The sequence below is a fragment of the Ictalurus furcatus genome, chromosome 12 (assembly GCF_023375685.1).
Source record: "Ictalurus furcatus strain D&B chromosome 12, Billie_1.0, whole genome shotgun sequence".
Taxonomy (NCBI): domain Eukaryota; kingdom Metazoa; phylum Chordata; class Actinopteri; order Siluriformes; family Ictaluridae; genus Ictalurus; species Ictalurus furcatus.
Window position 1 is genome coordinate 29,629,363 of NC_071266.1, and position 27,591 is coordinate 29,656,953.

The 27,591-nt window shown below is 42.2% G+C and overlaps 2 protein-coding genes and 2 non-coding genes across 7 annotated transcripts; 3 read left to right on the forward strand and 1 right to left on the reverse strand.

Moving 5' to 3' along the window:
* Positions 1-1,157: 1,157 nt before the first annotated feature.
* Positions 1,158-7,867, reverse strand: poldip3 (polymerase (DNA-directed), delta interacting protein 3). Of its 4 annotated transcripts, none has more exons than XM_053638463.1 (10): positions 7,761-7,867; positions 4,697-4,839; positions 4,183-4,580; positions 3,688-3,744; positions 3,519-3,608; positions 3,270-3,440; positions 2,856-2,933; positions 2,595-2,724; positions 2,441-2,507; positions 1,158-2,198 (listed from the first exon to the last, which is right to left on the reverse strand). In XM_053638463.1, the coding sequence occupies exons 1-10, from the start codon at positions 7,862-7,864 to the stop codon at positions 2,003-2,005; spliced, it is 1,434 nt and encodes a 477-aa protein (XP_053494438.1). In that variant the 5' UTR covers positions 7,865-7,867; the 3' UTR covers positions 1,158-2,002. The 4 variants fall into 4 exon arrangements, with proteins under 4 accessions (XP_053494438.1, XP_053494437.1, XP_053494436.1 ...); XM_053638462.1 differs by having other exon boundaries at positions 3,685-3,744; XM_053638461.1 differs by having other exon boundaries at positions 3,688-3,747.
* A 3,044-nt stretch (positions 7,868-10,911) lies between these two features.
* LOC128616378 (U12 minor spliceosomal RNA) lies at positions 10,912-11,066 on the forward strand. The gene has a single exon (XR_008387428.1). It is a non-coding gene; the product is annotated as a U12 minor spliceosomal RNA (small nuclear RNA).
* Positions 11,067-12,279: 1,213 nt separating this feature from the next.
* LOC128616379 (U12 minor spliceosomal RNA) lies at positions 12,280-12,434 on the forward strand. Its single transcript, XR_008387429.1, has one exon. It is a non-coding gene; the product is annotated as a U12 minor spliceosomal RNA (small nuclear RNA).
* Positions 12,435-15,077: 2,643 nt separating this feature from the next.
* On the forward strand, positions 15,078-26,937 carry fam234b (family with sequence similarity 234 member B). Its single transcript, XM_053638440.1, has 13 exons — positions 15,078-15,288; positions 19,599-20,027; positions 20,400-20,522; positions 20,887-21,036; positions 21,846-21,961; positions 22,083-22,233; positions 23,744-23,885; positions 24,026-24,220; positions 24,632-24,710; positions 24,819-24,980; positions 25,096-25,204; positions 25,477-25,688; positions 25,874-26,937. The coding sequence occupies exons 1-13, from the start codon at positions 15,252-15,254 to the stop codon at positions 25,874-25,876; spliced, it is 1,908 nt and encodes a 635-aa protein (XP_053494415.1). The 5' UTR covers positions 15,078-15,251; the 3' UTR covers positions 25,877-26,937.
* Positions 26,938-27,591: the final 654 nt, after the last annotated feature.

Sequence of the window (27,591 nt, forward strand, 5' to 3'; positions counted from 1 at the left end):
AGGAATAGAGTTCTGTCTGTGTTTTTATTCTGTGTTTCACTCGAGCCTGATGTCTCCTCGAACACTTTACTTAAGTAAATTTTACTTAAATAAAGGGGCGTGCTTGATGAGGTGATTGATAGTTCTGTAGTAAAGCCATGTCCTGTTCTGTTGTACAGTTCTAACAGACCCTCAGTGGGGAACTCTCTACAGTGTTCAGTTTTACAGACTCCAAGTGTTCCTGTAGACTAGCTTCATCAGGAGCTTCTTCTGTGGAGTTCTCATTCCACGTTCCTTCTTCAGCATGGTTCTGGAACTGTATTTGTCCTTCTTTAATTCAGAACCTAATCTGTGGAGTTCTCCTCCTGGATGGACAGTTCTGAAGTTGTAGAGCTCTTCTTCTACTTCAGGACAGTCCTGGAACGGTGATGTTCCAAAATTCTCCATCAAGGCAATAGCAGAATTATGGAATTCTCTTTCAGGACAAGTATAGATCTGTGAAGTTGTCCTGCTGGACAGTTCCAGAAACATTGCATTCCTTCCTCGTAACAGTTCTGGAAATGTGGAGTTCCTTCATCATAACAGACCTGTGTGGTTTTCTTTTAGAAAAGTTCTGCAACCATGGAGTTCTCCTTCAGGAAAGATGCAGAATCTTAAATGGAATAAAGAGTTCCTCGATGAATTTGACCATACTGTATGTGCCAGTCAGCAAGCGTGTTGGGTCATCTGTAACTCTAACACACCATTAACGTAACATATTGTTCCTTCCTGGACAGGACCAGAATTATGGAGTTATTTTTCAGGACAATTTCAAGACTCTATTTGTCCTTCTTTAATACAGATCCAAATCTGCAGTTCTCCTGGATGGACAATCCTGGAATTATGGAGTTCTTCTACTCCAGGAACAGTAACGTTCTCTTTCGGGACAATTCCAGAACTGTTTATTCCATTTAAAGGTCTGGAACCTCAGTGAATGTCCATCCATATGTGCCAGTCAGTTAGCGTGTTGGATCACGTGTTGCTCTGTACCACACCTTGCCTAGCAACCATTAGCATAACATATTTTCCGCACAGGAAGACCAGCCTGTGTTACCTACACCAGTTCCATTCGACATATTTATCATGTCTAATAAAGTCTAACCCTATGAGGGTAAATAATGACGTCACACACAGAGATATTTATTATAAAGCGAGAGTTTACTGCAGAAAAAACAAACAGGAAGTTCAATACAGACACACAGTTGTACACACGGCCCCACCCTGTGTGTGTGAGGGGAGGGGGGTGTGGTCAGGGCTGTGTCCCAAATCACCAACACTACAAAGAGCTGAAGACAGAGGATTAGGACAGGACCGCCCTCCGCACAGAAACAACACGTCTAAACAAGTCTTTATACACAGCATGTACACCATCGTCATCATCAGCCTGTGTGTGTGTGTGTGTGTGTAATTTAAAAACAAAATACCAGTTCTTATGAGACAGAAACACACACTGAACCTGCACTTGTTTCACACACACTTACCAGGACGGCGTATGTGTACGAGGGAGACGGTACGTGTCCTCTTGCAGAGAGTGTAACCTGTTTGATGGTTCTCTACCCATGTATCTATGGAGTGCGGTTACGGGCGTCGCTACGGAAACCAGGTAAACATTAAAAAAAATGCCTCTCGAATTATTATTAAACTGTCTCTACTGTGAGATGTGGGAAATGGTAAAGACACAAAGCTAGTCATATCATAGCTAGCTTACCCTGACTAGCACACTTACCTCCTAGCTAACATTAGGAAGAAATATTGTAAAAGATGATTAATTATTATTACAGATAATATAATAATCAGGATCTCCACAGTAAAGCTGATGGACAACATCTCCTGTAAACTGATTGGCTAAACACAACGTGAACCATCATACAGAACCGTGCAATTAAACAAACAGGACGCAGCACTCGCAAACGGACACGTACCGGTGGAAGAGTGTGTGTTAGAACTGGATGCAGACGGCTGTAGAGTGTGTGTATGTGTGGTTTTAGATCTTGATACGGAAGGCTGTAGAGTTTGCAGCTGGGGGAGGAGTTTCTGTAGTGGCCGAACTCTGATTGGACGATTTAAACAGGGCCTTCAGGATGGTCTGAGGATCCACTTCAGCAGAGCTGGAGCGAGGTGTGGATCGGGACACGGTCGAGGAGGGAGTCTCCTTCTTACCGGGAGAGTCACTCAGTCTCCTATAGAGATGGAGATAATGATCGCTCTCATCATCACAGGGAACAACTACAAAACAAAACAATACGAGACTCTACACAGCCTTGGTGCTTGGCCCCATTAAGAATGCACTAGCATACAGTCAGCTACTTGCTGCTGTTTATATTTCATCAGTGTATAAACCAGCATACACACACACACACACACACACACACAAATAGATAAATAATGTTGTACGAGATGAAGTGCAGTGAAACTGACTCACAGCAGGATGGGCTGGTCTGAAGTGATGATGCTACCCTGGATGTGCAGGTTACACTTCATCGGCTGACCTGGTGTGGGAGGAACCACAAGGCAGAAAAAATATTTGTACAGAGAAACCAACAGAGCGAGAGCGAGAGAGAGAGAGCGTGTTTTACCATCCAGACAGCGGTTGTTGTATTTCCTGTAAGCGCTGATGGCGTCGTCTTTCCTCACAAACACCACCTCGGCCACTCCGACCTTCACCAACCGAGCTCGCTTCAGCGCTCCACACACACAGAACAGCTCCTACACACACACACGGAGACACAGTGTGTAGTATGAGTGCAGTCACACAGATAGAGACACACTTACAACATGCGTAAAATGATTGTATGATTGTTTGTGTGTGTGTGTGTGTGTGTGTGTGTTAGACCTACCACTATGTCCTCCTCTGTGACACGCGGGTGGAGATTATTCACTGTGATTTTGGTTCCCTCCAACGGACTGAACACTGGCTACACACACACACACACACACACACATACGAACGAAGAGATTAGTAAGGCATTGGGTTGGTCTAATCCAGGAGCGTCCAATCTTATCTGCAAAGGGCCGGTGTGGGTGCAGGTTTTCATTCCAACCGAAAAGGAGCCAAACCTGATTCCACCTGTTTAATCAGTTGATCTTGGCTTTGAATACAATCCGGTGTGGCTTCTGCTTGGTTGGAGTGAAAACCTGCACCCACAACAGCCCTTTGCAGATAAGATTGGACGCTCCTGGTCTAATGAATTGCATGTTCGGGAACAACAGTTGGGCTTCAAGAAGTGTGTGTGTGTGTGTGTGTATATTACCTGTGCAGGCTGAGAGCTGGTGTTTTCAGGAGTCTGCGCAGGAGGGCGGGGATTAGAGCGAGTAGGTGCAACAGCAGCAGCAGCAGCAGAGGCTGCAGGGGGCGGAGCCAGGTACGAGTCATTCTTAACCACTTTGGTGATTGGAGTAGAGACGGAGAAACCTCCACCCACCTGAAAAGGGGAGGGGTTAAACACACTGTGGTTTGTATCCTCAGTTCTAAATGTGTCATTAATGTGTGTGTGTCTCACCCGTGTTGGTGCCAGGTCATTGGTCGTAGTGAACTTTAACTGTTTATTAGGAACCACAGGCTCCTCCTCCTCCTCCTCATTGGACGCACTCTGTACAGATAAACACACATTCACATTTACTGTGTGAGTGTGACTCGTGTGTGTGTGTGTATGTCTATGTACAGGCTACCTGAGTTGCTCTGCTAGGTACATTGATGCGAATCCCACTGGTCATACCAACAGGCCTCTGCTGCAGAGAGAGAGAGAGAGAGCGCGAGAGAGAGAGAGAGAGCACACGCAGTTATTATAGTGTTCCTAATGTCTAATGTTGGCACTTGAAGATGGAACATTAGCGTGGAACATCAATGTGGAACATCCGAGAGGGATGAGACTATGGAACATCAGTGTGGAACGTCAGTGAGGAATGTTTGAGAGGGGAGTCAGTGAGGAACATCTGAGTGGGATGAGACTGTGGAACGTCTGTGAGGAATGTTTGAGAGGGGTGTGAGTGAGGAATGTCAGTGTGGAACATCTGAGAGAGATTAGATCATAGAACGTCTGTGAGGAACGTCTGAGAGGAACGTCTGAGAGAGATGAGATTATGGAACGTCTGAGTGGAACGTCTGAGAAAGATGAGATTATGGAACGTCTGTGAGAAATGTCTGTGAGGACCGTCTCTATTAACCTGGATAGTTTTGGTGATCTTGAGCGGATTTGCAGATCCCTGACTGGGCAGCGATGACACGCTTCTCTTCAGACTCAGCCTGTCACGTGCATCCACCACTTTTGTGATCCCGCCTCTGGGCTGTATGGCCACGCCCACTCTGCTACCGAGTCCCTGGATGGTAGGGAAGGACCTGACGCCGGTGCTGCTGGGATTGTTGTTGTTGTTATGGATGTGGATGTGTGGGATTGCGGTCTGAGAGGTGGTTACTAAGGGAGAATCTTGGACCTGCTGTTGTTTACGAGAATTTATGGTCTGTCTGGCATCCTGCACTGCGCTCACAGCGCCCCCTCTGGCCTGAATACGGAAACGTGCATCCTTCTGACCCAGCTTCTCCCTCGCATCCTTCACCTGGAATGCTGGAGAAAGAAGGGGGTAAAGTTTGGTGAACACCACACAGTATCTTGAATAAAATCATGCAAATGTAGGAATCGGTCCGTATCGAACACTGGGACTCGTGTCCATGCTCCCTCACCTCCACTTCCTCCGAGCCTCTGTCTGACATCAGTGGTGCCGATCTTCTGTCGGGCGTCAAATGTGCGGCCCATAAGCCCCGCCCCTCTCCCTATGGAGCCCGCTCCTCTTCCTGTTAGCCCCGCCCCTCTGCCAAAGGTCGGCCTGCAGGAACAATAAACGTGATCATTTGTAAATTATTATTATCCTGACTTTCAGATCTGATCACAATATTCTAATCCTATTATCACTGTTTATAACACAATACAGCACCACTGCTCCAGATAAACTCCTCCCACCACCTTCCCCCAGATAAACTCCTCCCACTGTCTTTCAAATCTGTAGTATAACCTCTCTTACAGAACAGCTGCTCAAACACTTTACACCTCCCTCTCCAGCACAAACATAGTTTACAGCTCACTCTCCAACACACACACAGTTTACAGCTCACTCTCCAATACACACACACAGTTTACAGCTCACTCTCCAATACACACACACTGTTTACAGCTCACTCTCCAATACACACACACACTGTTTACAGCTCACTCTCCAACACACACAGTTTACAGCTCACTCTCCAGCACACACAGTTTACAGCTCACTCTCCAGCACACACAGTTTACAGCTCACTCTCCAGCACACACACACCGTTTACAGATCACTCTCCAACACACACACCGTTTACAGCTCACTCTCCAACACACACACACTGTTTACAGCTCACTCTCCAACACACACACACACTGTTTACAGCTCACTCTCCAACACACACACTGTTTACAGCTCACTCTCCAACACACACTGTTTACAGCTCACTCTCCAATACACACACTGTTTACAGCTCACTCTCCAATACACACACACTGTTTACAGCTCACTCTCCAGCACACACACACCGTTTACAGATCACTCTCCAACACACACACTGTTTACAGCTCACTCTCCAATACACACAAACTGTTTACAGCTCACTCTCCAGCACACACACAGTTTACAGCTCACTCTCCAGCACACACACTGTTTACAGCTCACTCTCCAGCACACACACTGTTTACAGCTCACTCTCCAATACACACACACTGTTTACAGCTCACTCTCCAATACACACAAACTGTTTACAGCTCACTCTCCAGCACACACAGTTTACAGCTCACTCTCCAGCACACACACACAGTTTACAGCTCACTCTCCAGCACACACACACACAGTTTACAGCTCACTCTCCAGCACACACACAATGTTTACATCTCACTCACTCTCCAGCACACACACAATGTTTACATCTCACTCACTCTCCAGCACACACACAATGTTTACATCTCACTCACTCTCCAGCACACACACAATGTTTACATCTCACTCACTCTCCAGCACACACACAATGTTTACATCTCACTCACTCTCCAGCACACACACAATGTTTACATCTCACTCACTCTCCAGCACACACACAATGTTTACATCTCACTCACTCTCCAGCACACAGTTTACACCTCACTCTCCAGCACACACACAATGTTTACATCTCACTCTCCAGCACACACACACAGTTTACACCTCACTCTCCAGCACACACACAATGTTTACATCTCACTCTCCAGCACACACACACAGTTTACACCTCACTCTCCAGCACACACACAATGTTTACATCTCACTCTCCAGCACACACACAATGTTTACATCTCACTCTCCAGCACACACACAATGTTTACATCTCACTCTCCAGCACACACACAATGTTTACATCTCACTCTCCAGCACACACACAATGTTTACATCTCACTCTCCAGCACACACACAATGTTTACATCTCACTCTCCAGCACACACACAATGTTTACATCTCACTCTCCAGCACACACACAATGTTTACATCTCGCTCTCCAGCACACACACAATGTTTACATCTCGCTCTCCAGCACACACACAATGTTTACACCTCGCTCTCCAGCACACACACAATGTTTACACCTCGCTCTCCAGCACACACACACACAGTTTTTCCTGCTGAACGTAATGTGTGTAACAGATGCGTATCTGGAAAGGGGTGTGTTGAAAAGCTTATTGTCAAGTCAACATTAATTTTTATATAAAGCACAACGTTCACACACCTAATTATTGTGCTATATTGGGTGTGTAGTTAAAATGACAATGTGATGAGGTGATATTTCTGTCACACACACACACACACACACACATCACAATGTAAACACACACCCTGTACGATGAATAGAGTTAGGAATGATCTGGGACTGAACACAGGCTGAATTAGTTACTGAACCTGAACCCTGGGTGTATAAATAACATCTACAGCTGCTGTGGATTACAGACACGTCCAACTCTTTATATTATTATATTCTACACAACTTCAGTCTCAGTAGTCTCTAGATTCATTCATATTAAATAACCACAACATCGTGTTGCGTCTCCAAACTGAATCCGTTTATTTGCTAACAGTCCCTTAGAAACCGCCTAGCTCGGCTTTGCCTTCAAAAAATCCTCATGGTTTTGTTCAGATATTGAATTACTCACTTTAATTAAAAATATTTTTATTTTTTAAGCATCCGAAATGAAACAAATGCAATAATTCTGAATGAAAGTTACATTTTCGCAAAAACAGCAAAGCTAATATCCTCGAGCTAGCCTTAAAGAGTTATTTTTTCCCCACCCGTTTTACCGACATGTTTCAGATCTTGCCCTGGGATTGGATAGTCCACACCAGCATCCTGCTACAGAATTGGTTGAAACGGAACATCAACCAATCCTCGGGTAGAACCTTGTTTTTGACGGAATACAGTTGGAATTAGGAAGCGCGTCCGACATGTGCATGCGCAGTGTACTGGACTCTAACCAATCGCGGCTCAGTATACTGCACGAGACTGTTTTTTAGCCAATAGACACACAGAATGATGCCAAGTCGTCTGCTAAGCAATAAGCGGCTACAAAGACGGGAGGTTTTTTTTTTTCTTCAGCGTAGCCTGTTTTAGACGACGTATAATGTTTAAAAAAAAATAACAAGAAATAAACATTAACAGCGTTTAAATGTGAAGTTGAGCACCTGAGCGACACAATGTGAAATACCTTTTAAGGCCTCCTCTGGCGTTAAAATTGCGTCGGCGTATTAATTCGTCCAAAGAAACGTCCGCCATCTTTGTCACGGCGAATCCGGGGACGGAAGTGCGCATGCGTGGAGTGAAGACGCTTGCGCCGAAGAGAAAAGTGCGCATGTGTGGAAGGGGCGTGGGCGTGTGGAGAAAATATCAACAGTTAAAAACCATTATTTTAAAACAATTAGATAAATTGCTAGCAAAGATGTTTATACTGGGAGCAGGGCGTGTCAATGGGCGTTACATTTTCTCATTAAACTAAAAAAAATGATAATAAAGTGAGGTTTTAAAGTACAAAGTCTTGCTTCTTTGCTTGTATCTTTCTCATTTGTAAGTCGCTTTGGATAAAAGCGTCTGCTAAGTGAATAAATGTAATGTAATGTAATGCTTCTAATGTGCTATGTTCAAGGATACTACTGTTGTGCCCTTAAAGGACCAAGAGAGTGTCGCTTAAGGACATCAGTACTCTATAATAATAATAATAATAATAATAATAATAATAATAATAATAAAGAAAAAAATAAGTAGAAAACATATATGCAGAACCCTTTGGATGGAGAACAGGTAAATAATTCAACAGGCTGTGACAAAACTATGCAAACAGAATGCAATTTTATAAAGATTTTGTACTTTTTTCCGCAGAAGGACATGATTATATATATTGATTTGCAAAAACAAAAGACTGAGGCATTTTACCAGACCACATGAACTTATGATGGGTAAAGGGCATTGTAGTGTAAGAAAAATCTTCTTTACTCTTGGTGAAAAAGGTGAAAGTTTTTGTTCCAATAACAGATGTAACAAAACACACGTCAAAAACGCCTCAGATTCAGAGTCAGACTGAACCCTGAGCATCTCACCATGGGCCTCTGGTAGAGACAAATCCACCCTGAAGAAGAGCTGAGGTAATCATGCATCTGAGTTCAGAAGCTCAATCTAAAACGTATTTATTATACTATAGAAAAGAGAGAGAGACTATACTCTCAGTGAATCTGATACAAAGGCAATTCAAGTAAGAGACTGACTTAAAATCACAAATACATCACTTCATATACTGCAGAATTCTAGCATATGATCGGTTATGGAGAAAAAGAGGATCTACTTATTATCTTATTGGTAAATGATCACATCAACAAACCAGGAGTAAACACAGGGTTACATGAGGACACTGGACTGCATGTGCAACATGAAACTGCCTCAAACTGGTTTCTTCTCCAGTACCAAGAAATCAGAAACTAAAACCTTGAGGATGTGATAAAAGGAAAACATCGCATCGCATACAGGGTCACTGCAACATCAAAAATATAATAGAGAATAAATTGTGAGGTAAATATGGGTGCAGATGATCAGCATGTACAAACTGAAGTCAAAACATAAATCAAAATGTAAAAACATAATACAGATACAGAATAAAATGGTTAATTAGAGGGAGAAGGAGCTTATAATAAAATTTTGAGCAGTCTCTTTACCCTTTATTAAAATTTCTATTTCTTCCTGATGTAAGTGTGACAGTGAGGCCAGAACTTTTCCTTGTGACTGTGATGATTGGGACATTTGATGTAAAGATTGATCAGGAACTCAGGATATTTGGATTCAGATCACATCCTCTGAAATTCTTTAAATGAATGTTTCTCTAAAGTAGAGAAGCAACCAACCAGAGAGAGAGAGAGAGAGCGTGAGAGAGAGAATGAATGAATGTGCAGTGTAAAGGGGTGAAAGGAGCAAAGCATTAACTTGTCAAGGGGAGCAAAAATTACTGACAACCTTGCAAGAGATCTCAGTGGCTCAGTGGTTTTAGGACTTTATGAAAGTTTACATCCCAGCACCACCAAGACCCTTAACATGTCTCATAAGAGTGTCAGCCAAAGAGTAAAATGTCAAAGAAAAATGAACACTGAAAATATCACACTGGAGAAACTTCTGAGGAACAGCTAATGTGTTTGGGGCTTAACAAATACAATATCAGGGTATTTATGAGCTACTACAGGCCTTTTCTTGAGGTCCATCCATCTATCCATCTTCTACCACTTACTCCTTCTTCAGGGTCACAGGAAACCTGGAGCCTATCCCAGGGAGCATGGGGCACAAAGTGGGGTACACCCTGGACAGGGTGCCAATCCATCACATACACACTCACACACCCATTCATACACTACAGACACTTTAGGCACGCCAATCGGCCTACCATGCATGTCTTTGGACTGGCGGAGGAAGGCGGAGGAAAGCGGAGGAAACCGGAGTACCCGGAGGAGACCCCCGCAGCACGGGGAGAACATGCGAACTCCGCACACACATGGCCCCGGCAGGACTCAAACCCCGACCCTGGAGGTGTGAGGCGAACGTGCTAACCACTAAACCACCGTGCACCCCCCTTTTCTTGAGGTATTTTAGGAAATTTGTTGCTGCTCCCCCTCTAGTCCTGCAGGTGGCGCTAGAACACTTTAACTTTTCAAACGCCAAGAAGAAGGAAAACAACAACCACGAAGAAAAAGAACATTGTCAAACTTTTTGTTTTCTTTCTTTTAAACAGTTTTTTAATCACCGTTAAATCAAAAACTGTAGTACAACATTAAATTACTTATTGTACTCGGTAAGTTTATATGTATAAAAGTTACTATATTTAGCTGAAATGTCTACTCAGTTCGCCAGTGTGACCTTTTTTCTTTATTTATCCTATTTAACTGCTGCCAGTAAAACTTTTAGGACACTTTAATAAATGATATTTCTTTATTTTACACCCTGGACATTGGATTAATAAACCAAATCTGTATTAGAAGTTATCATACCAGACTAATGTTTGTTTACATGGTGAAATCGAGATAAGAAAAATGTTTAAAACTTGAATTAAACGGGAGTAAGGCAGCGGCCAATCAGAACGCGGTAATGCTACGACGTCACGTTCAACCCATAATGCACCGCAACCGGAACACTTTTAAAGCTATCTGGGTAGAGTTTGAGTAAAGTTATGCGCGTGTGTGTTGTATTAGACTGTATGTGGTGTGTTTTAGAGGGTGAAGGTGTAGATGTTATGATGAGAGAGTGTGTAAACAGTGAGTGTGTGAGCTCACCCTCAGCGTGCAGTTTGGTGATCATGGCCACCCACGTCACTAACCCGGAAGTTGGTTATGCCTTAAACTGATGAGTAAGGAAAATAACGATGCGGGGTGACGCCCGCGTCCTCGTGCTTACTCGCGAGAAGAATTTTTGAACGGGTACAGGTCTGTCTGCTGAGGTGACTCGGTTACTTCTCGAGATGCCTCGCGGAACCGGGATCTGCCCCGATAACCCTTATAATGTGTATAAACAACAGATTTAAACTAGTGTGTTGTTATTGAAGCTTGCTCTGTTATTGTTCCTATTGTTTGTTTTGCATTTTCAAATAGATTACCAATCATTGCTTTCCTTTAGCTTAGAACTATTTTTATGTTTGTATTTAACATTATTATTATTATTATTATCTTAATTATGATGATTTGTTTATAGAGCACTTTTATACACGTGGCAGTAAAATGTAATAGAATGCACAAGGAAGAAAATATGAAGTGAAAATATAAGCACAGAAACACGTGTAAAGAGATTAAAAAAGTATACAAGTACAGAATAAAAATAGAATAAAAAATACTGCTCTTAATACATGACTACATCAAGATAAACAAGCAAATAGCTTGTTCCACTTAGAACCTGTTTAAAAAAAAACAAACCCTGTACTAGATGCTGAACCGCATCCTCCTTATTGATGATTATTCTCAAAAGGTGATTACGTCACAAATAACGTGCTCATAATACAAGTTAGGAGGTGAATATAAGGAGCAGAGTGATAACACCTGCTGTAAAAAAAATAAATAAATTAAATAAATAATTTTTAAGTGGGAGAAAAGGGAATTGTTTTAAGCAGTTCAGTGAAATTCCTGTAAAATGGCTTCAGCGCTATCTACTGGTCAAATCTAGAAATCGCACCAGAAGCGCTGTTTTAATTCAACACAAGACGGCGCTGCTGAGTTCTAGATTGTGATTGTTGATTAATTTTCCATAGCAGCAGCTCTGACAGCTCATTCACAGGGACTTGAGATGTTTATGTAACGTGTATGGAAGGAGTCTCCAGTGTCAGCGCTTTGTAACAGTCAGAGGTAAAGCTGTAACTTTAACTTTTTTATCTTCAGGACAGAAGAGTGAACAGGAACGACTGTTTATAGCTGCTATAACGTAAGTGAGAACAGGAACATTCCACAATCGTAAATATAACTATAAACGGATTTAAAAAAAAGTATGATATGTCGTTCTTTAGTTGTAAAAAAAATGTAATGGTTGTCAAATTGCTGTGGTATAAGATGAATAAAACACTCTGGAGAGTTCAACACCTGGGCCACACCCTCTCCCTTCAACTCACTGTGAATAGGCATATGAAGGCGGGGTTATTGTGAGTGGGAGGATCTATACCGTGTTCTTGGTGCCGTGACTCCACTGTGGGCTGATATGATCTCCAACTTATCCTCATGCCTTAAACTGATGAGTAAGGAAAATAACAATGTGGGGTGATGCCCGTGTTCTCCGGTTCACTTCTGTGAGTAATTTTTGTATGGGTACAGGTCTGTCTGCTGAGGTGATTTGCTTACTTTGCAAGATGTTTCGCAGAGCAAGGATCTATCCTGATTCTCCCAAATCTCAGTTAAAGACAGAATGTGTAGTTTTAATTGTATAGATCCAGGGGATTGTAAGATCCAGTAAGTTTACTGTTGAATGTTAGTTTTTTATAAACAAGCTTCAGCCACTGAAATTATAAACATTGTAATTACAGACTATTTTACTCACATTCACATGTGTTATTACAGGTTAGTTTACTACCACCCTAATAAAATGTGATGTTATGCATTCACTCACTACAATGAAGAATTGTAATTACAGATTAGCCCACTAATATTGGTTTAATAAAATGAGCTGATACAGATTAATCTCAAATTAGCCTAATAAAAATTGTAAATCCAGATTAGCCAATATTAACCCACTAATATTCAATCAGAATGTAATAGGACCCACTCATAATGGTGCACACACTCTTGATCTGATACTAACATACGGATTAAATATAGAAAATATAGTCACATTTCCACAGTCTAACGCTATCTCAGATCATCATTTCTTCTCCTTTAAATTGCGTATTGATCATAATCAATGCAGCTTGCTATGCTATCGTGTCAAATGTACATTCACGTTCAGTACATACTGCACAGTTTTATCATTAACCTTCCAGAGCCATCAGCTATGATTGGATCACCGTCTGATCCCAAAGAACTCGATCAGGTGACTGAATGTTTAGAGTCAACGCTCCGCTACACACTAGATAAGATAGCGCCTCTTAAAAGAAAAATAATTAGAAAGAAAAAGCTAGCACCCTGTTATAACGATCAAACGCGTACCTTAAAACAGACCACTCGGAAATTAGAACGTAAATGGCATCAAACCAAACTGGTGATATTCCAAACAGCATGGAAGGAGAGTCTACTGAACTATAGAAAATCTCTTAGCGATGCTAGAAAAATCTATTTCTCCACCTTAATAGGAGACAACAAAAACAATTCTAGATTCCTATTCAACACAGTAGCAAAATTAACTAGGAATGAAACCACTACAGAAAGAAGCAGTCGATCACAGTCATTAAATAACAGCGAAGATTTATGAATTATTTCAGATTAAAAATTCAGATTATTGAATTAAAACCAGACAGTATTATAACTAACCCTGTAGATAATAATATAACAATTTCAGCGAATGATTAGATTGTTTTACTCTTCTTAGAGAGACCCAACTAACTTAATTAATTTCTTCATCAAATTCATCAACTTGCATACTCGATCCTGTACCTACATGTTTCTTTAAACAGATTATTCCAGAAATAATCCCACCCCTTCTAAATATAATCAATTCTTCCCTTATTAGCAGTTATTAAACCCCTGATTAAAAAACCTGACCTCGACCCCTCTCAACTGTCCAGCTATAGACCAATATCAAATCTCCCATTCATTTTAGAAAAGGTTGTACACAGCAGCTCTGCTCGTACTTACATAGGAATAACATTCATGAAATGTATCAGTCAGGATTTAGACCTCATCATAGCACAGAGACAGCGTTAGTTAAAGTAGTAAATGACCTTCTACTGACCTCTGATCAGGGTTGTGTCTCGCTGCTTGTGTTACTCGACCTTAGTGCAGCTTTTGATACTATAGATCACACTATTCTTGATAAATTAGAAAATGTTGTTGGCATTAAGGCAACAGTCCTCTCCTAGATCAGGTCTTATTATTATTTTTTGTTTATTCTTTTTGTTTATGTTGTTTTTAGTGTACTGTTTGTTTTGGGTTGATTATCAGTCCACCAATCATTGCTTTCCTGTAGCTTAGAGCTATTTTCATGCTTATATTATTTTAATTATTATTGTCATTGTAATAAGCTTTGTTTATAGATCACTTTTATACACGTGGTAGCTGAAAGTGCTGTACAACTGAGCAGTAAAATAAATGTAAAAAAAACTGTGATGAGGATGTTGAAGATTTAAAAAATAAAAACAACTTTATTGCAGCATGGCAGTGACAAAGTACGTGAAGCGCTTCGGGTTCATCAGAGTCAAGGTGAACCCCGATCAATATCAGCACAGACATTTTATACCAGGTTTTCAAACCAGGTTTTCTACATGTAATATAAATGAAGTTTCACTCTAAATGTAAATTACGGCTAGCATTTGATATGATAACTTCCTGTTCTCAGCCCTGCCATGGACTGGCACCCTGTCCAGGGTGTACCTCGCCTTGTGCCCAGTGCTCCCTGGGATAGGCTCCAGGTTCCCCATGACCCTGAAAAGGAGTAAGTGGTAGATGATGGATGGACGGATGGACTTCCCGTTCTCACAGTACTGATGTTGTTCTCGTGTTTACTTCTGAGAGTAATTTTTGTATGGGTACAGGTCTGTCTGCTGAGGTGACTTGCTTACTTCACCAGATGTTTCGCAGAGCAAGGATCTATCCTGATTCTCCCAAATCTCAGTTAAAGACAGAATGTGTAGTTTTAATTGTATAGATCCAGGGAATTGTAAGATCCAGTAAGTTTACTGTTGAATGTTAGTTTTTTATAAATAAGTTTTAGCCACTGAAGTTATAAACATTGTAACTACAGAATAGTTTACTACCACCCTAATAAAATGTGATGTTATACATTAACCCACTACAATGAGTGTATGAAGAATAGAATGCAAATTACAGATTAGCCCACTAATTTTGGTTTAATATTATAATAATTTTTATAATTTCCAACAAATAATTGGTTTAATGGTAATCCTAGACACTACATTTCCCAGAGTGCATTGTAACCCCGCCCCTCAGGGCTTCGGTCTGTCCCTGATCCCACACAGCGGCCACACGGACGTGCAGCGCGTGCGGAACCGTTATTGTCGTTATTACTGCCGTTATCATTAGTGATGGCCACGGCTCTGTCGCGCGCGCTCAAACTGCCAGGTAAGAGACTGCAGCATGATAACTAACATGCTAACAACACCGCATTGTGCAGTGTGTATGAACAGCAGGAGTGTGTGCGTGCGTGTGTGTGTGCGTGTGTGCGTGTGCGTGTGTGTGCGTGTGTGTGAGAGAGAGAAACGGTATATCGCTATTCTCACACACTTCAGTTTTATTTACATTACTAATTTTGTGTTTGGTTTTGAAATGAAGTGAAGTCGCGCGCTCTGTAGTTCTGGTGTTGATGTGGATTTGGGTGACGCACTATGTTAACAGCGCGAGACAGGAAAGACGGTCATTCCTCCATCCGGGCTTCAGATCATCTCCATTCATTCATTCATCCCGGGATAAACTAACCTCATCCCTTCATCCCTGGTTAAACTAATCTCATCCTGGGATAAACTAACCTCGTCCCGGGATAAACTAATCTCACCCCTTCATCCCGGGATAAACTAACGTCGTCCCTTCATCCCGGGATAAACTAACCTCGTCCCTTCATCCTGGGATAAACTAATCTCATCCCTTCATCCCTGGTTAAACTAATCTCATCCTGGGATAAACTAACCTCGTCCTGGGATAAACTAACCTCGTCCCGGGATAAACTAATCTCACCCCTTCATCCCGGGATAAACTAACGTCGTCCCTTCATCCCGGGATAAACTAACCTCGTCCCTTCATCCCTGGTTAAACTAATCTCATCCTGGGATAAACTAACCTCGTCCTGGGATAAACTAACCTCGTCCCAGGATAAACTAATCTCACCCCTTCATCCCGGGATAAACTAACCTCGTCCCTTCATCCCGGGATAAACTAACCTCGTCCCTTCATCCTGGGATAAACTAATCTCGTCCCTTCATCCCGGGATAAACTAACCTCGTCCTGGGATAAACTAATCTCATCCCTTCATCCCGGGATAAACTAACATCATCCCTGGATACACTAATCTCATCCCTTCATCCCGGGATAAACTAACATCATCCCTGGATAAACTAATCTCATCCCTTCATCCCGGGATAAACTAACCTCGTCCCGGGATAAACTAACCTCGTCCAGGGATAAACTAATTTGTTCCTGGGATGAACAAAGCTTCTCCCAGGATTACAGCAGCGAGGATATTTTGGGTTATTGTTTGGTTTTTATAAACTGAACTTAATTAAATTAATTTTATTAAAGTTCCTCCGGGACCATGATGTAATGATAATGTAATTTATGCTCATATCACCCAGGTATAACGTCTATATTCATATTTATATTTATAAATCTGCTTACATATAAATATCACAGTATATCACGTACCAATACTAAAATACATGATCACCAAACACAGTGTTTAGTTTTTCCTAACAAAGACTCAGCAGTGGACATGTGACGAAATAATAGAAACAAACTAATAAAAACGTAACAGTATGACGTGATCCATCGTCACGTCCTCTCATATAGCGCTCTGTATGTGTTTAAATCTAAATATACATCCAATTGTTTTCTAAAGTTTTTATTCTACATCTAAATATCGATGAATGTCACGTCACAGTACGTTTATTATAATGTAATACACAGTATTTAGAGAACAATATATTAGAACTTTAAACATTTCTGTAAATAAAACAAGGTATTTAACAAGACGAATGAGAGAATTAGTGAAAGCGTAATGATATAATTTACTGTGACATCACCCAGAGCTTTATTTCTGCTGAATTACCTCAGCTTGTCCTTTATCAGAGAAAAGAAAAAGAAAAGAACGCTGTGTTTTCACGGCTGATGAAAGAGTATGAAATCAGAAAAACGTGCACAATGCTACAGTTATACACAATATAAAACTGTGTGTGTGTGTGTGTGTGTGTGTGTGTGTGTGTGTGTGTGTGTGCTCTGTTATCATCAGTGGCTGCATTGTTTTGGCTATAAATACACAAGAATTACTACAAATTTAAATCAAGTATTTTTAATAAATTATATTTAATTGTTACATCAAATCCAGTCGATCGTTTCGAATGAGCTCAGGTTTGATCTTTCAAATAAATGCTGTTAAAAATAGTTTTTTTCCATCTTAGATCTATAGCAAAGTTGAAGTCCATTCTCTCTTTTGATGATTTGGAGAAGGTTGTGCATGCTTTTGTGTCTTCTCGTTTGGACTACTGTAACGCTTTGTATCTGGGTGTGAGTCCAGCCTCGCTCTCTCTCTCTCTCTCTCTCTCTGTCTCTCTCTCTCTCTCACCTGCAGCTGGTCCAAAATTCAGCTGCTAGGCTTTTAACTGGCACCAGGAAGAGAGACGATATTACCCCAGTATTGATTTCAATACATTGGTTGCCGATTCCATACAGAATCCAGTGTAAAGTGTTGCTATATGTATTTAAGGCTCTTCATGGTCTAGCACCAGAGTATATCTCAGACTTAATAAGACTTCAAGGTCTCTTGACTCTGGAGATCAGCTGTGTCTGTTGGTTCCTCACTCTCGTCTTAAATCTCAAGGTGATAGAGCTTTTGCGGTGGCGGCACCTAGACTTTCACTAGTGTCTTTTCAGGGGGCCTTAAAAACTTATTTATTTTCTCTAGCTTTTAAGTAATGTATTTTAAATTGTACTGCGTGAATTTATTTTATTCTGTCTTTGTCTGTTTTAAATGTTTGTTGTATACTTGTCTGCATGTATGTGATCATTTTCGTAACTCCATGTGCAGCACTTTGGTACCCATTGCGGTTTTTGAAAGTGCTCTAGAAATAAAGTTGAGTTGAGTTGATTAAATGTGTATAGAGACATTATGAAGAAAAATAAAGCTTGGTCAGAAGTTGCAGAGATGGTTGTGCCTCTGGTAAGTGTGTACAGCTAGTATAGTCAGCTCACTTTGCTAATCTAGTCTGAGAATGAATCTGAGAACCTTTTTATCAAACACCAGATGTGTGTGATGTTTAAGACGCAGCCTGTTAGACCAGTAAATCTGCACAGTGGTTTGTTTGGCCATCACACTGATGCGGTGTGTACACAACATCTCCTTCAAGTGTGTGAAGATGCTTCAGGCTTGTTTTCAGGGTGTAGAAGAACGCTGAGACGTCGCTACAGAGCAGAGTTTAACATAACTCATTTAGTGCGTTCAGATGGGGTCGGGAATTTGTGTTTTGGACAATCAGTACACTCACCATTCAAATGGACACTGTTACTAGGCAACTGGGAAACATGGACGTCGAATATTATCACTGAGATGAATGATTTAGCTAACTTTCACCTCGTATCCGAGCAATGTAAATTCACAGTCACGATGGAGGCATCACAGAAGGCTGCCTTTGCACCTTTTTGCTATGGTTGCATAACTACTTTTTTTAAATAATTATTTATTATACACGTATGTGTATAAAAACAAGACAAAGTTATGATATAAAATCTAACTACATTTCCCCTTGATTTTAAGTCTTCTATCTAACAATATAAAGACACAGTGGTAACATAAATTACACAGAATTGTTCAGAATGTCAACATTTACCTCAGATGTGTTGGTAAATTACTAATAAAACACTCAGAAGAAATAAAATTATACCGTATTTACATTTTGCATCATTATTTTACCCCCCCTCCCCTCCCCTCCCCTCCCCTCCCCCTCCCGCTACCATAGCACTGTTGTTGTGCTTATATATTCTGAGGAAATATCTCACTGTTTTTGTCAGTTTTAATGAAAACCTTTACACACATTGTGTTCACTATGAATCACTTAATCTGCATAACATAAATATTGCCCCATCCCCTGAAACACTATCGAAAAAACCCATTAAAGTTGTGTTAGCGGTTGTTTAAGTCTAATTACAGAGTTGTATCACTTGTTCTGAGGCTTTTCTTATGAATTTATCAACACTTCTGAGGTAAATGTTAATGTTCTGTCTCGTTTCCACTCTCACTGTGACTTTACACATTCTGTATAAAATATTCTGTGTATGTATGATGTGTGTTTGCTGTCCCGTATAGAAAGCATACACAGGCCAGTCTGTCAGAAACGTGAACTATTCCTGCTTATCTTGTTCCAAAACACAACAACAGCGTGGTGTGTTAATGTTAAGTACACACAGGTTTAAAAATTCATTTGTTGACAGTGTGTGTGTGTGTGTGTTTCTTTATTTATTTATTTTAACCATCACTATTATACAGAATCCCTGAACCACAAATTGTGAACAAAAATGGCAGAAGTTATATGCCATTAGTTTTACTAAGTATCTTGTTATTTGGACCTAATATTTAACTATTTCAAGATACTATATGATTTATATAGTATAGGATAGTGCTGTACTTCATAAGGAAACGGATGTATAGTTATGATTGTGTGTGTGTGTAGGGAAGAAGGGCTCGGAGCTGGGCGAGTATGACCCCCTGACCCAGGTGGACAGTGAGGATGACAGCGAGGAGGACGACCTCGTGCTGAATTACCCACGTAACGGCCTCGCCTCACACTCACACGCCGCCACACTCAGGCTGGGACAGGAAGAGGCGGAGCTACACGAGGAGGATGAGGAGGACGCATGGAGACATGGCGGTGGGAAGGACAGGCGGGGCGAAGCTGGAGAGTCAACTGATGAGGGGGTGGGGTTGGTCAGCGAGGGGGCGGGGCAGAAGGTGAAGGTCAGGGCGGCGGTGCGTACAGCGGCGTTTGTGGTGCCGCTGATTTGCGCTGCAATGTTCGTCCTTCTGTTCGCCTTCCTGGTGCCGTGCCAGCGAGGAGGCTCACACAGACAGGAGTGGGAGACGGAAGTGGGACACGCAGGTGGTAAGATGGGACACTTTCATTTTTCTAATAACATTAAACAGTCTTTATTTAAAACAACGTTCTGACTTTTAGATTTATAAAATGTATTGCTTAGAGTTCAGACCTCCTCACTGTTGCACCGTTAATCATTTATAACGTTATAACGAGTCTCTCACTGCGTCCTACATTTATAACATCCTTAAACTGTGGGAAAGAACATGCTGCAATGCCTTCTGGGTAAACCGTATTCCTGAAATCCACACAGAGATCCGGCTGATCTCTGATCTAACACACTTCACTCCAGTTACAGACTGAACACAGCGCTTTCTTCATACCCTGTATAGTCCATTCTATCACAACCTGCCCAAATTTAGACATGTTCCACTCCTCCAGGTGTGACATCACCTCCCATGGCATTATGGGATGTAGATGGGGACGGAGTGGAGGACTTATTAATCGCAGTCATGAGGATCAACAACAGCAGCCAGCAGATCAGTTTCCTAGGAAACAGCAAGGGTAACACACACACACACACACACACATACTGTCTGTAGTCTGTCTGTAACTAAGTGTTAAAAGTCAGAATAATGCACATTGCTTTATTATTATGTGTTTGTGTGACCTGAACCAGTCATTTACTCACTGCAACGTGTAATTAACTAATCCATATCTCTTTCTCTCTCTCTCTCTCTCTCTCTCTCTCTCTCTCTTTCTCTCTCACTCACTATGTCTCTCTCTCTCTCTCTCTCTCTCTCTCTATCTCTCTTTCTCTCTCACTCACTATCTCTCTCTCTATCTCTCTCTCTCTCTCTTTCTCACTCACTATCTCTCTCTCTCTCTCTCTCTATCTCTCTCTCTCTCTCTCTCTCTCTCTCTCTAGAGTACAGTGTAGTAGCTATGCACGGAGCGAACGGCTCAGTGATCTGGACTCGCTCTCTGAAGGAGCCGCTCTCCTCTGTGCAGTGTTCAGCTCCCAACACCTGCCTACTCATCACCTCCACATACCTGACCAGTGTAAACGCATCCACAGGTGAGATATTAACACACTTCAGCAGTGTTAATACACCTACAGGTAACGCTTTAATACAGCTGAGGGAGTGAGATATACACTGCCTGGCCAAAAAACAGTCACACAGGTTTGATTACAGCACGCGTTCGACATGGCCTTGTTTCGGCAACCTTGTACAACGTGACAACTTTTATTTACATCCGGAGTTGCATTCATTTTTGAGAGTTGAAGCACTCCGTAAAGTCTTCTCCATCACATCCCAAAGACTTTCAATGGGGTTAAGGTCAGGACTTTAGTGGCCAGTTCATGTGTGAAAATGATTCCTCATGCTCCCTGACCCACTCTTTCACAAGTTCAGCCTGATGAATCTTGGCGTTGTCATCCTGGAATATGCCTGTGCTGTCAGGGAAGAAAGAAATCCATTGATGGGATAACCTGGTCATTCAGTACATGCAGGTGCTCATCTGAATTCATTTTATTGCTGCATAATGTTGCAGAGCCTCGACCTGACCAACTGAAGCAACCCCAGACCATAACACCTCCTCCACAGGCTTGTACGGTAGGCACTTTCGCGTCATGCCTCCCTTCTCACCCTGACACACCCATCGCTTTGGAATAGGGTCAGTCTGGACTCATCAGACCACATGACCTTTTTCCATTGCTCCATTGTTTTCTTTACTTGATGCAGGGCAATAATTCTTTTCCATGCCCATGGGATAGGCTCTTAAGTATTTGCTTATTTAAATAGAAACAGCGACTTTTGGCCAGACAGTGTACCTGGAGAGTGGTTATAATGATTGATTTAATGTATTTATACCTGATTGGTTCAGGTAAGAAGTTGTGGGAGGTGCCAGCAAGAGAGGGGGAGTCACAGGCTGTGGGTGTTCCTGATTTGCAGGGAGATTCTGTTCCAGATCTGCTGATTGCTACTCTACCTGCAGATGAGGTGTGCACACAAACACACACACAAACACACACTCTCTCTCTCTCTCTCTCTCTCTCTCTCTCTCTCTCTCAAGCTCTTAAGCTCTTAATGATATCTCGCTTTGTTTACTTCTGTACTCCAGGAATTAGATCCCTCTCTAGTCCTGCACTCAGGGTTGACGGGCTCTGTGATTGGCCAGCCGGTGAACTTTAACCTCACTCCACAGGGAAAGCTGATTGGTCCCTTGCTGCATGAGACGGCAGTGGGAGCATACTACATCCTGTTTGGTTTGGGTAAGAGGGCTGTTCACTGTGTAGTAAGAGTTAACACACATTCACAAACTGTTCACTTCTGTACGTACTAGGACAAGCCATTCAGTACGTAGTGGGACAAGCCATTCAGTACGTAGTGGGACAAGCCATTCCGTACATAGTGGGACAAGCCATTCAGTACGTAGTGGGACAAGCCGTTCAGTACGTACTGGAACAAGCCATTCAGTACGTCGTGGGACAAGCCAGTCAGTACGTAGTGGGACAAGCCATTCAGTACATAGTGGGACAAGCCATTCAGTACGTACTGGGACAAGCCGTTCAGTACGTACTGGAACAAGCCATTCAGTACGTCGTGGGACAAGCCAGTCAGTACGTAGTGGGACAAGCCATTCAGTACGTACTGGGACAAGCCATTTAGTACATGCTGGGACAAGTCATTCAGTAAATACTGGGACAAGCCATTCAGTACATAGTGGGACAAGCCATTCAGTATATACTGGGACAAGCCATTCAGTATATACTGGGACAAGCCAGTCAGTACGTAGTGGGACAAGCCAGTCAGTACGTAGTGGGACAAGCCATTCAGTACACAGTGGGACAAGCCATCCAGTACGTACTGGGACAAGCCATTCAGTACGTACTGGGACAAGCCATCCAGTACGTACTGGGACAAGCCATTCAGTAAGTACTGGGACAAGCCATTCAGTACGTAGTGGGACAAGCCATTCTGTACGTACTGGGACAAGCCATTCAGTACGTAGTGGGACAAGCCATTCAGTACGTATTGGGACAAGCCATTCATTTCAGTACACATTAATAAGTACACAGTTGTACAACCCATTCTGTTCAGAGGGTTTTGGTACAATCCATCCAGTACCTAGTAATACATCCCATTTAGTACATATTGCTATGCACCATTCAGTGTGTACTGAGAGGACCAGTAAAGTTTATAACACATTGCTATGCACCATTCTGTTAAGTACTTTTGCCTAGGATCCACTCAGTATGTATTTGTATGATCTATTAATTTCAGTACACATTGGTACAGCCCATTCTGTTCAGTACTTATTGATGAATCAGTACATTACGTTCAGTTCAATATGTATCTTACAAATAACTACTGAACAGAATGGGCTGTACCACTGTGTACTGAAATAAAACAGGCAACACCAGTATATACTGAAAGGATCTTATTAGTAAGTACTGAAGAGAATCTGAACAAGATCTCACAGGTTTGTTCAGTACACAACCCATTCTGTTCTGTAGTTATTGGTAAAATCCATTCAGTACATGGTATGACCCATTAAGTTCAGTACGCATTGGTGTAACCCATTCTGTCGAGTACGTGTTGGTATGATCCACTCAGGTTAGTGTCACTATAACCCCTTCAGTTATACCCCTGGTATGACCAGTTTAGCTAATTGATCAGATAAGCATGTTAGATGGCTATGCTAAGTTAGGTCTCCATGCAGTGTTAGCATTAGCGGAGTGTGATTTCAGCACTAACGTGCTAGCCTGGTGTTATATGCAGGCATGGTGGAGGCGGTGTCTCTGGGAGACGTTTATAAACAAGCGACGGGCTGGACGACCGTTCCCTCGAGTCTCGGTGTGAAGGACCCCGTGTGGGAGAAGCAGAGGAAGAACAACTCGTCTACACTCATCCACATCTACAGGTGTGTAACACACACACACACCTGTGTGATAGTCTACCTGTGAGACTTTACAATGTAACTCTATTGTAATGAAATAACCTTACACTTTCATTATTAATCTGTGTGTGTGTGTGTGTGTGTGTGTGTGTGTGTGTGTACAGTGGGGTTGATCAGGTTGAGTATTTTCTCCCCCTGGTGGCCGGAGTGTGTAATAACCACAATAACCTGGATGCTGAGTCGAGCTGTAACTCTAGCCGCAGTGACTGGGTGTTGGTGTGTGTGAACAGTCGGATCTCCTTCATCCGAGAAAGAGACATACACACCACCTGGACCGTTAACTCCTCCTCCATACACAGGTGTGTGTGAGTGTGTGTAATAGTGTGTGTGTGTGTGTGGTTTACCCTCACAGGAGTTGTACTTGCTCTACATCTCTAAACAACACACATTTGTGCAACTCAGCCATCATTTACACATACTTGACATTAGCATAGCTAATGTAGATAAGCAGTTAGCTTACAGTTAGCTAACATTTAGCTCACTGCTTAACTCCTGTTTTACTCTAGCTACTAGCTACTGCTAATGTTCAGAACAAGACTGGCACTAGCACTTAAAGAGTGCACAGCGATTAACCTAAACATAGATCGCTAGGTGTAGCTAAGAATGCCGTATGCTAGCTATTTAATGTTATGCACACACAGCTAGCATTAAGATATATTGCTAATCTGCATTTTTTTTTATTGATTTTGTGTGTGTGTGTGTGTGTGTAGTCGTCCTGCTATTGGTCATTTTAATGATGATGGAGTTCCTGATCTGGTCATCCAGCAATCTGCTAATGGCGTCCGAAAGGTAACACACACACTAATAATAATAATAATAATAATAATAATAATGTTGTTGTTGTTGTTGTTGTTATTAACAATAATAATAATATTAAGCCTTATTACTCTCTCTCAGGTCCAGATCATTGATGGAGCTCAGGGGCGGAGCCTGTGGGAGGTGGAGTTTGTTTGTCCCCGCCTTGTTCTGGAAGGTTCTACTATTCTGACCACGTCCGGCCTGTCAGTACTCCTGTTTTGGGCAGGAGATCCACTTCCTGCATCGAAGAACGTTACCAAGGTAACAGCGTCTGAGAGGAGTAACACACTGCGAATGTTTTTATGTGTGTGAATGTTTTGGAGACTGATTTTTGTACGTGTTTGTGTGTGTGTGTGTGTGTGTGTGTGTGAGACAGGTGAGCCCACCTGAGCCAGTCCTCCGCAGGCTATTCCTCCTCCACCCAGCATATCCCACAATCCTCCAGGAGCTTACCAGTACTACTGACACAGCACTCACAGCTACAGGTAACACACACACACACACACACACACACGCTAATCTGTGTGCTGAGGAAGAACATGACTGTCCGTTATCATACACATTTAGAGCTCCATGCTAAACTGGTGGCTATAGACTTCCATTACTTAGCTACATTAGCCTCTGAGTCTCCTATAAATCTGCAGGAAAATTATAGACCTGGCAACCCTGCTGAAATTCCCCCTGTACTTTTAATTGTGTGTGTGTGTGTGTGTGTGTGTGTAATAAACACTAATCCCCGCTCTCCCCTCCCCTGCAGTGAGTTACGATGACGAGCAGAAGGATGTGTCCTACGTGGTGGTGGTGTCACGGCCCGTCTCGGGTCTCGGCCCCGGGACTCAGCTGGTGAAGAGTGTGAGTGTGAGAGCGTCTCTGAGCAGGGCTACCACCATACGCCTGAGTGACGACATGCACACACACACCGCCTTCCAGATCAACAAGTTCTTCAGAAGCCTGTCCTTCAGACACCAGGTGAGGAATACCGAGCCATTCCTAAGCCCCGCCCCTTCCCCTGAGCCCCACCCCATCTCAGACAGTGGAACTGTACCAGGAAGGGTTAGGGATTTGGTCTTGGTCTTGGTCTTGGTTTTGGTTTGTTCTGATAAGCCCACGGCTACGTGTGTGATGAGCTCATCGTGATCTTTTTTCTGTTGCAGTGAGAAGCTGTAGGAGACGGATCAGGATCAGGATGTTCACACCAATACATATTTATTCACATTAATTTATTTGTGATGATGATGATGATGATGTTGATGTTTAACCTCCACTGAGAGAAGATATAATCAGTGAGGTGGAATAACGTTCCAAATGAATAATATGATCTTAAATCAAAAATGAAACTGTCACTGTACTCAACGAGAGCTAGGTTACTAATGGTAATGCTAACACTAGCATAGCACTTTGTGACAATGTCTATTGTTAAAAGCACGATGTAAATACAATCGTGTTGAACTGAGCTAGCAACGCTTGTTTTGAGCGGCTGCATGTTCGAAATAATAAAAAAAACAAAACAAATGGCCACAGTCAGCATGCTGAAATGATGCTTTTTTAGCGTTAGTGTTAGCGTTAGTGTTAGCGTTAGCGTTAGTGTTAGCGTTAGCGTTAGTGAGCAGTGTATGCCATAGCAAAGACTTGTAAAGCTTGCTAATGCAATGTGATGCTAATGAACACTAAGCTCTCGGTCAGTGTATTGCTTGTTTCTTCTTTGGACCACTGATTTTTATTTTTCCAAATGTTCTTTGTTTGCTTTTGTCCAATTTTATGTAAAATGACAGTCCTGTAAGTAACTTGTGTTGTCATGGTGACAGGACCCCGCCCACTGACCATGACATCATTGGTTTCCTGGTCGCCATTGCAGAAGTGCACAATGTGTGAGCATGGGTTGTATGTAAGATATTTTTAAAGGAATAATGTGTATATATAGGTGAGGTGTGTGTGTGTGTGTGTGTGTGTGTGTGTGTGTGAGTGAGAGAGAGTGTGTGTGTGTGAGAGAGAGAGTGAACATGATGTAAATATAATATTCAAACTGGTTTCTGCAAACAAGCACAACAAACAATTTGCCTTTTGTTTAACAGAACAAACAGACATGTAGTGAGAAGCTTCCCCTAGCACGTGAACACACACACACACACACACAAAGTTACAGATGCTTTTATTCACGATGTTTCTGCAGTGTGATAAGAGTTAACTGCCGTACAATAAAGACTAAACATTGATCAACTGCGTGTGTGTGTGTGTGTCTGTGTGTGTGTGTGTTATTATCTATAATTATGATAATTATCTTCTTGTGGTCTAAGGGTGTGTGTAAACCTGCAACAGGATGTGTGTTGCCAGATTGGACAGATTCACCAATTGTTATTAAATCTACGCCATTCTCTCGGTAGAGAGGATAGTTCTGTGTTGAGTTGACAAGTGACTGAACAAGACCTGAGTGGCCTCTGGATATTATTATCCTCCTGATGTTGTTCAGGAGAAACCTGCATGGAAGGCAAGAGGGACAGTTGGTTGTCCAGAACGACCTCAAGGTTGTGTGCAGTGTTAGATGTTGTGATCTGAGAGTTCTCCAGGGAGATCACAAGATCTTGACATGGGGATGCATCTCCAGGGATGTGCAGCAGCTCAGTCTTGCTGGGGTTTCATTTCAGCTGATGAGCTGCCATCCATGATGAGATTTCTGCAGGACGAGGAAGGAACTGAGGGAGGAGTGGAGAGGATGAGTTGAGTGTCATCAACATAGTGGTGGTATGAAAACCCATGTGAGCATATGACCTCACAAAAGGAGCAGGTGAAGAAGATATGACCTTGCAGGAAGAGCTGGTATAGAGGATACAACCTTGCCAAGAGAGCGGGTTTCAGGGGATATGACTAGGGCAGC

Coding starts and splice junctions, on each gene's coding strand:
- poldip3 (XM_053638460.1), bottom strand. CDS start 7,864: ATGCGCACTTCCGTCCCCGGATTCGCCGTGACAAAGATGGCGGACGTT. Junction 4,840..7,760: donor GCCAGAGGAGGCCTTAAAAG/GTATTTCACATT, acceptor TTGTTCCTGCAG/GCCGACCTTTGGCAGAGGGG. Junction 2,199..2,440: donor TCAGACCAGCCCATCCTGCT/GTGAGTCAGTTT, acceptor CCATCTCTATAG/GAGACTGAGTGACTCTCCCG.
- fam234b (XM_053638440.1), top strand. CDS start 15,252: ATGGCCACGGCTCTGTCGCGCGCGCTCAAACTGCCAG. Junction 21,037..21,845: donor CAGTGTAAACGCATCCACAG/GTGAGATATTAA, acceptor TGATTGGTTCAG/GTAAGAAGTTGTGGGAGGTG. Junction 24,221..24,631: donor AACTCCTCCTCCATACACAG/GTGTGTGTGAGT, acceptor GTGTGTGTGTAG/TCGTCCTGCTATTGGTCATT.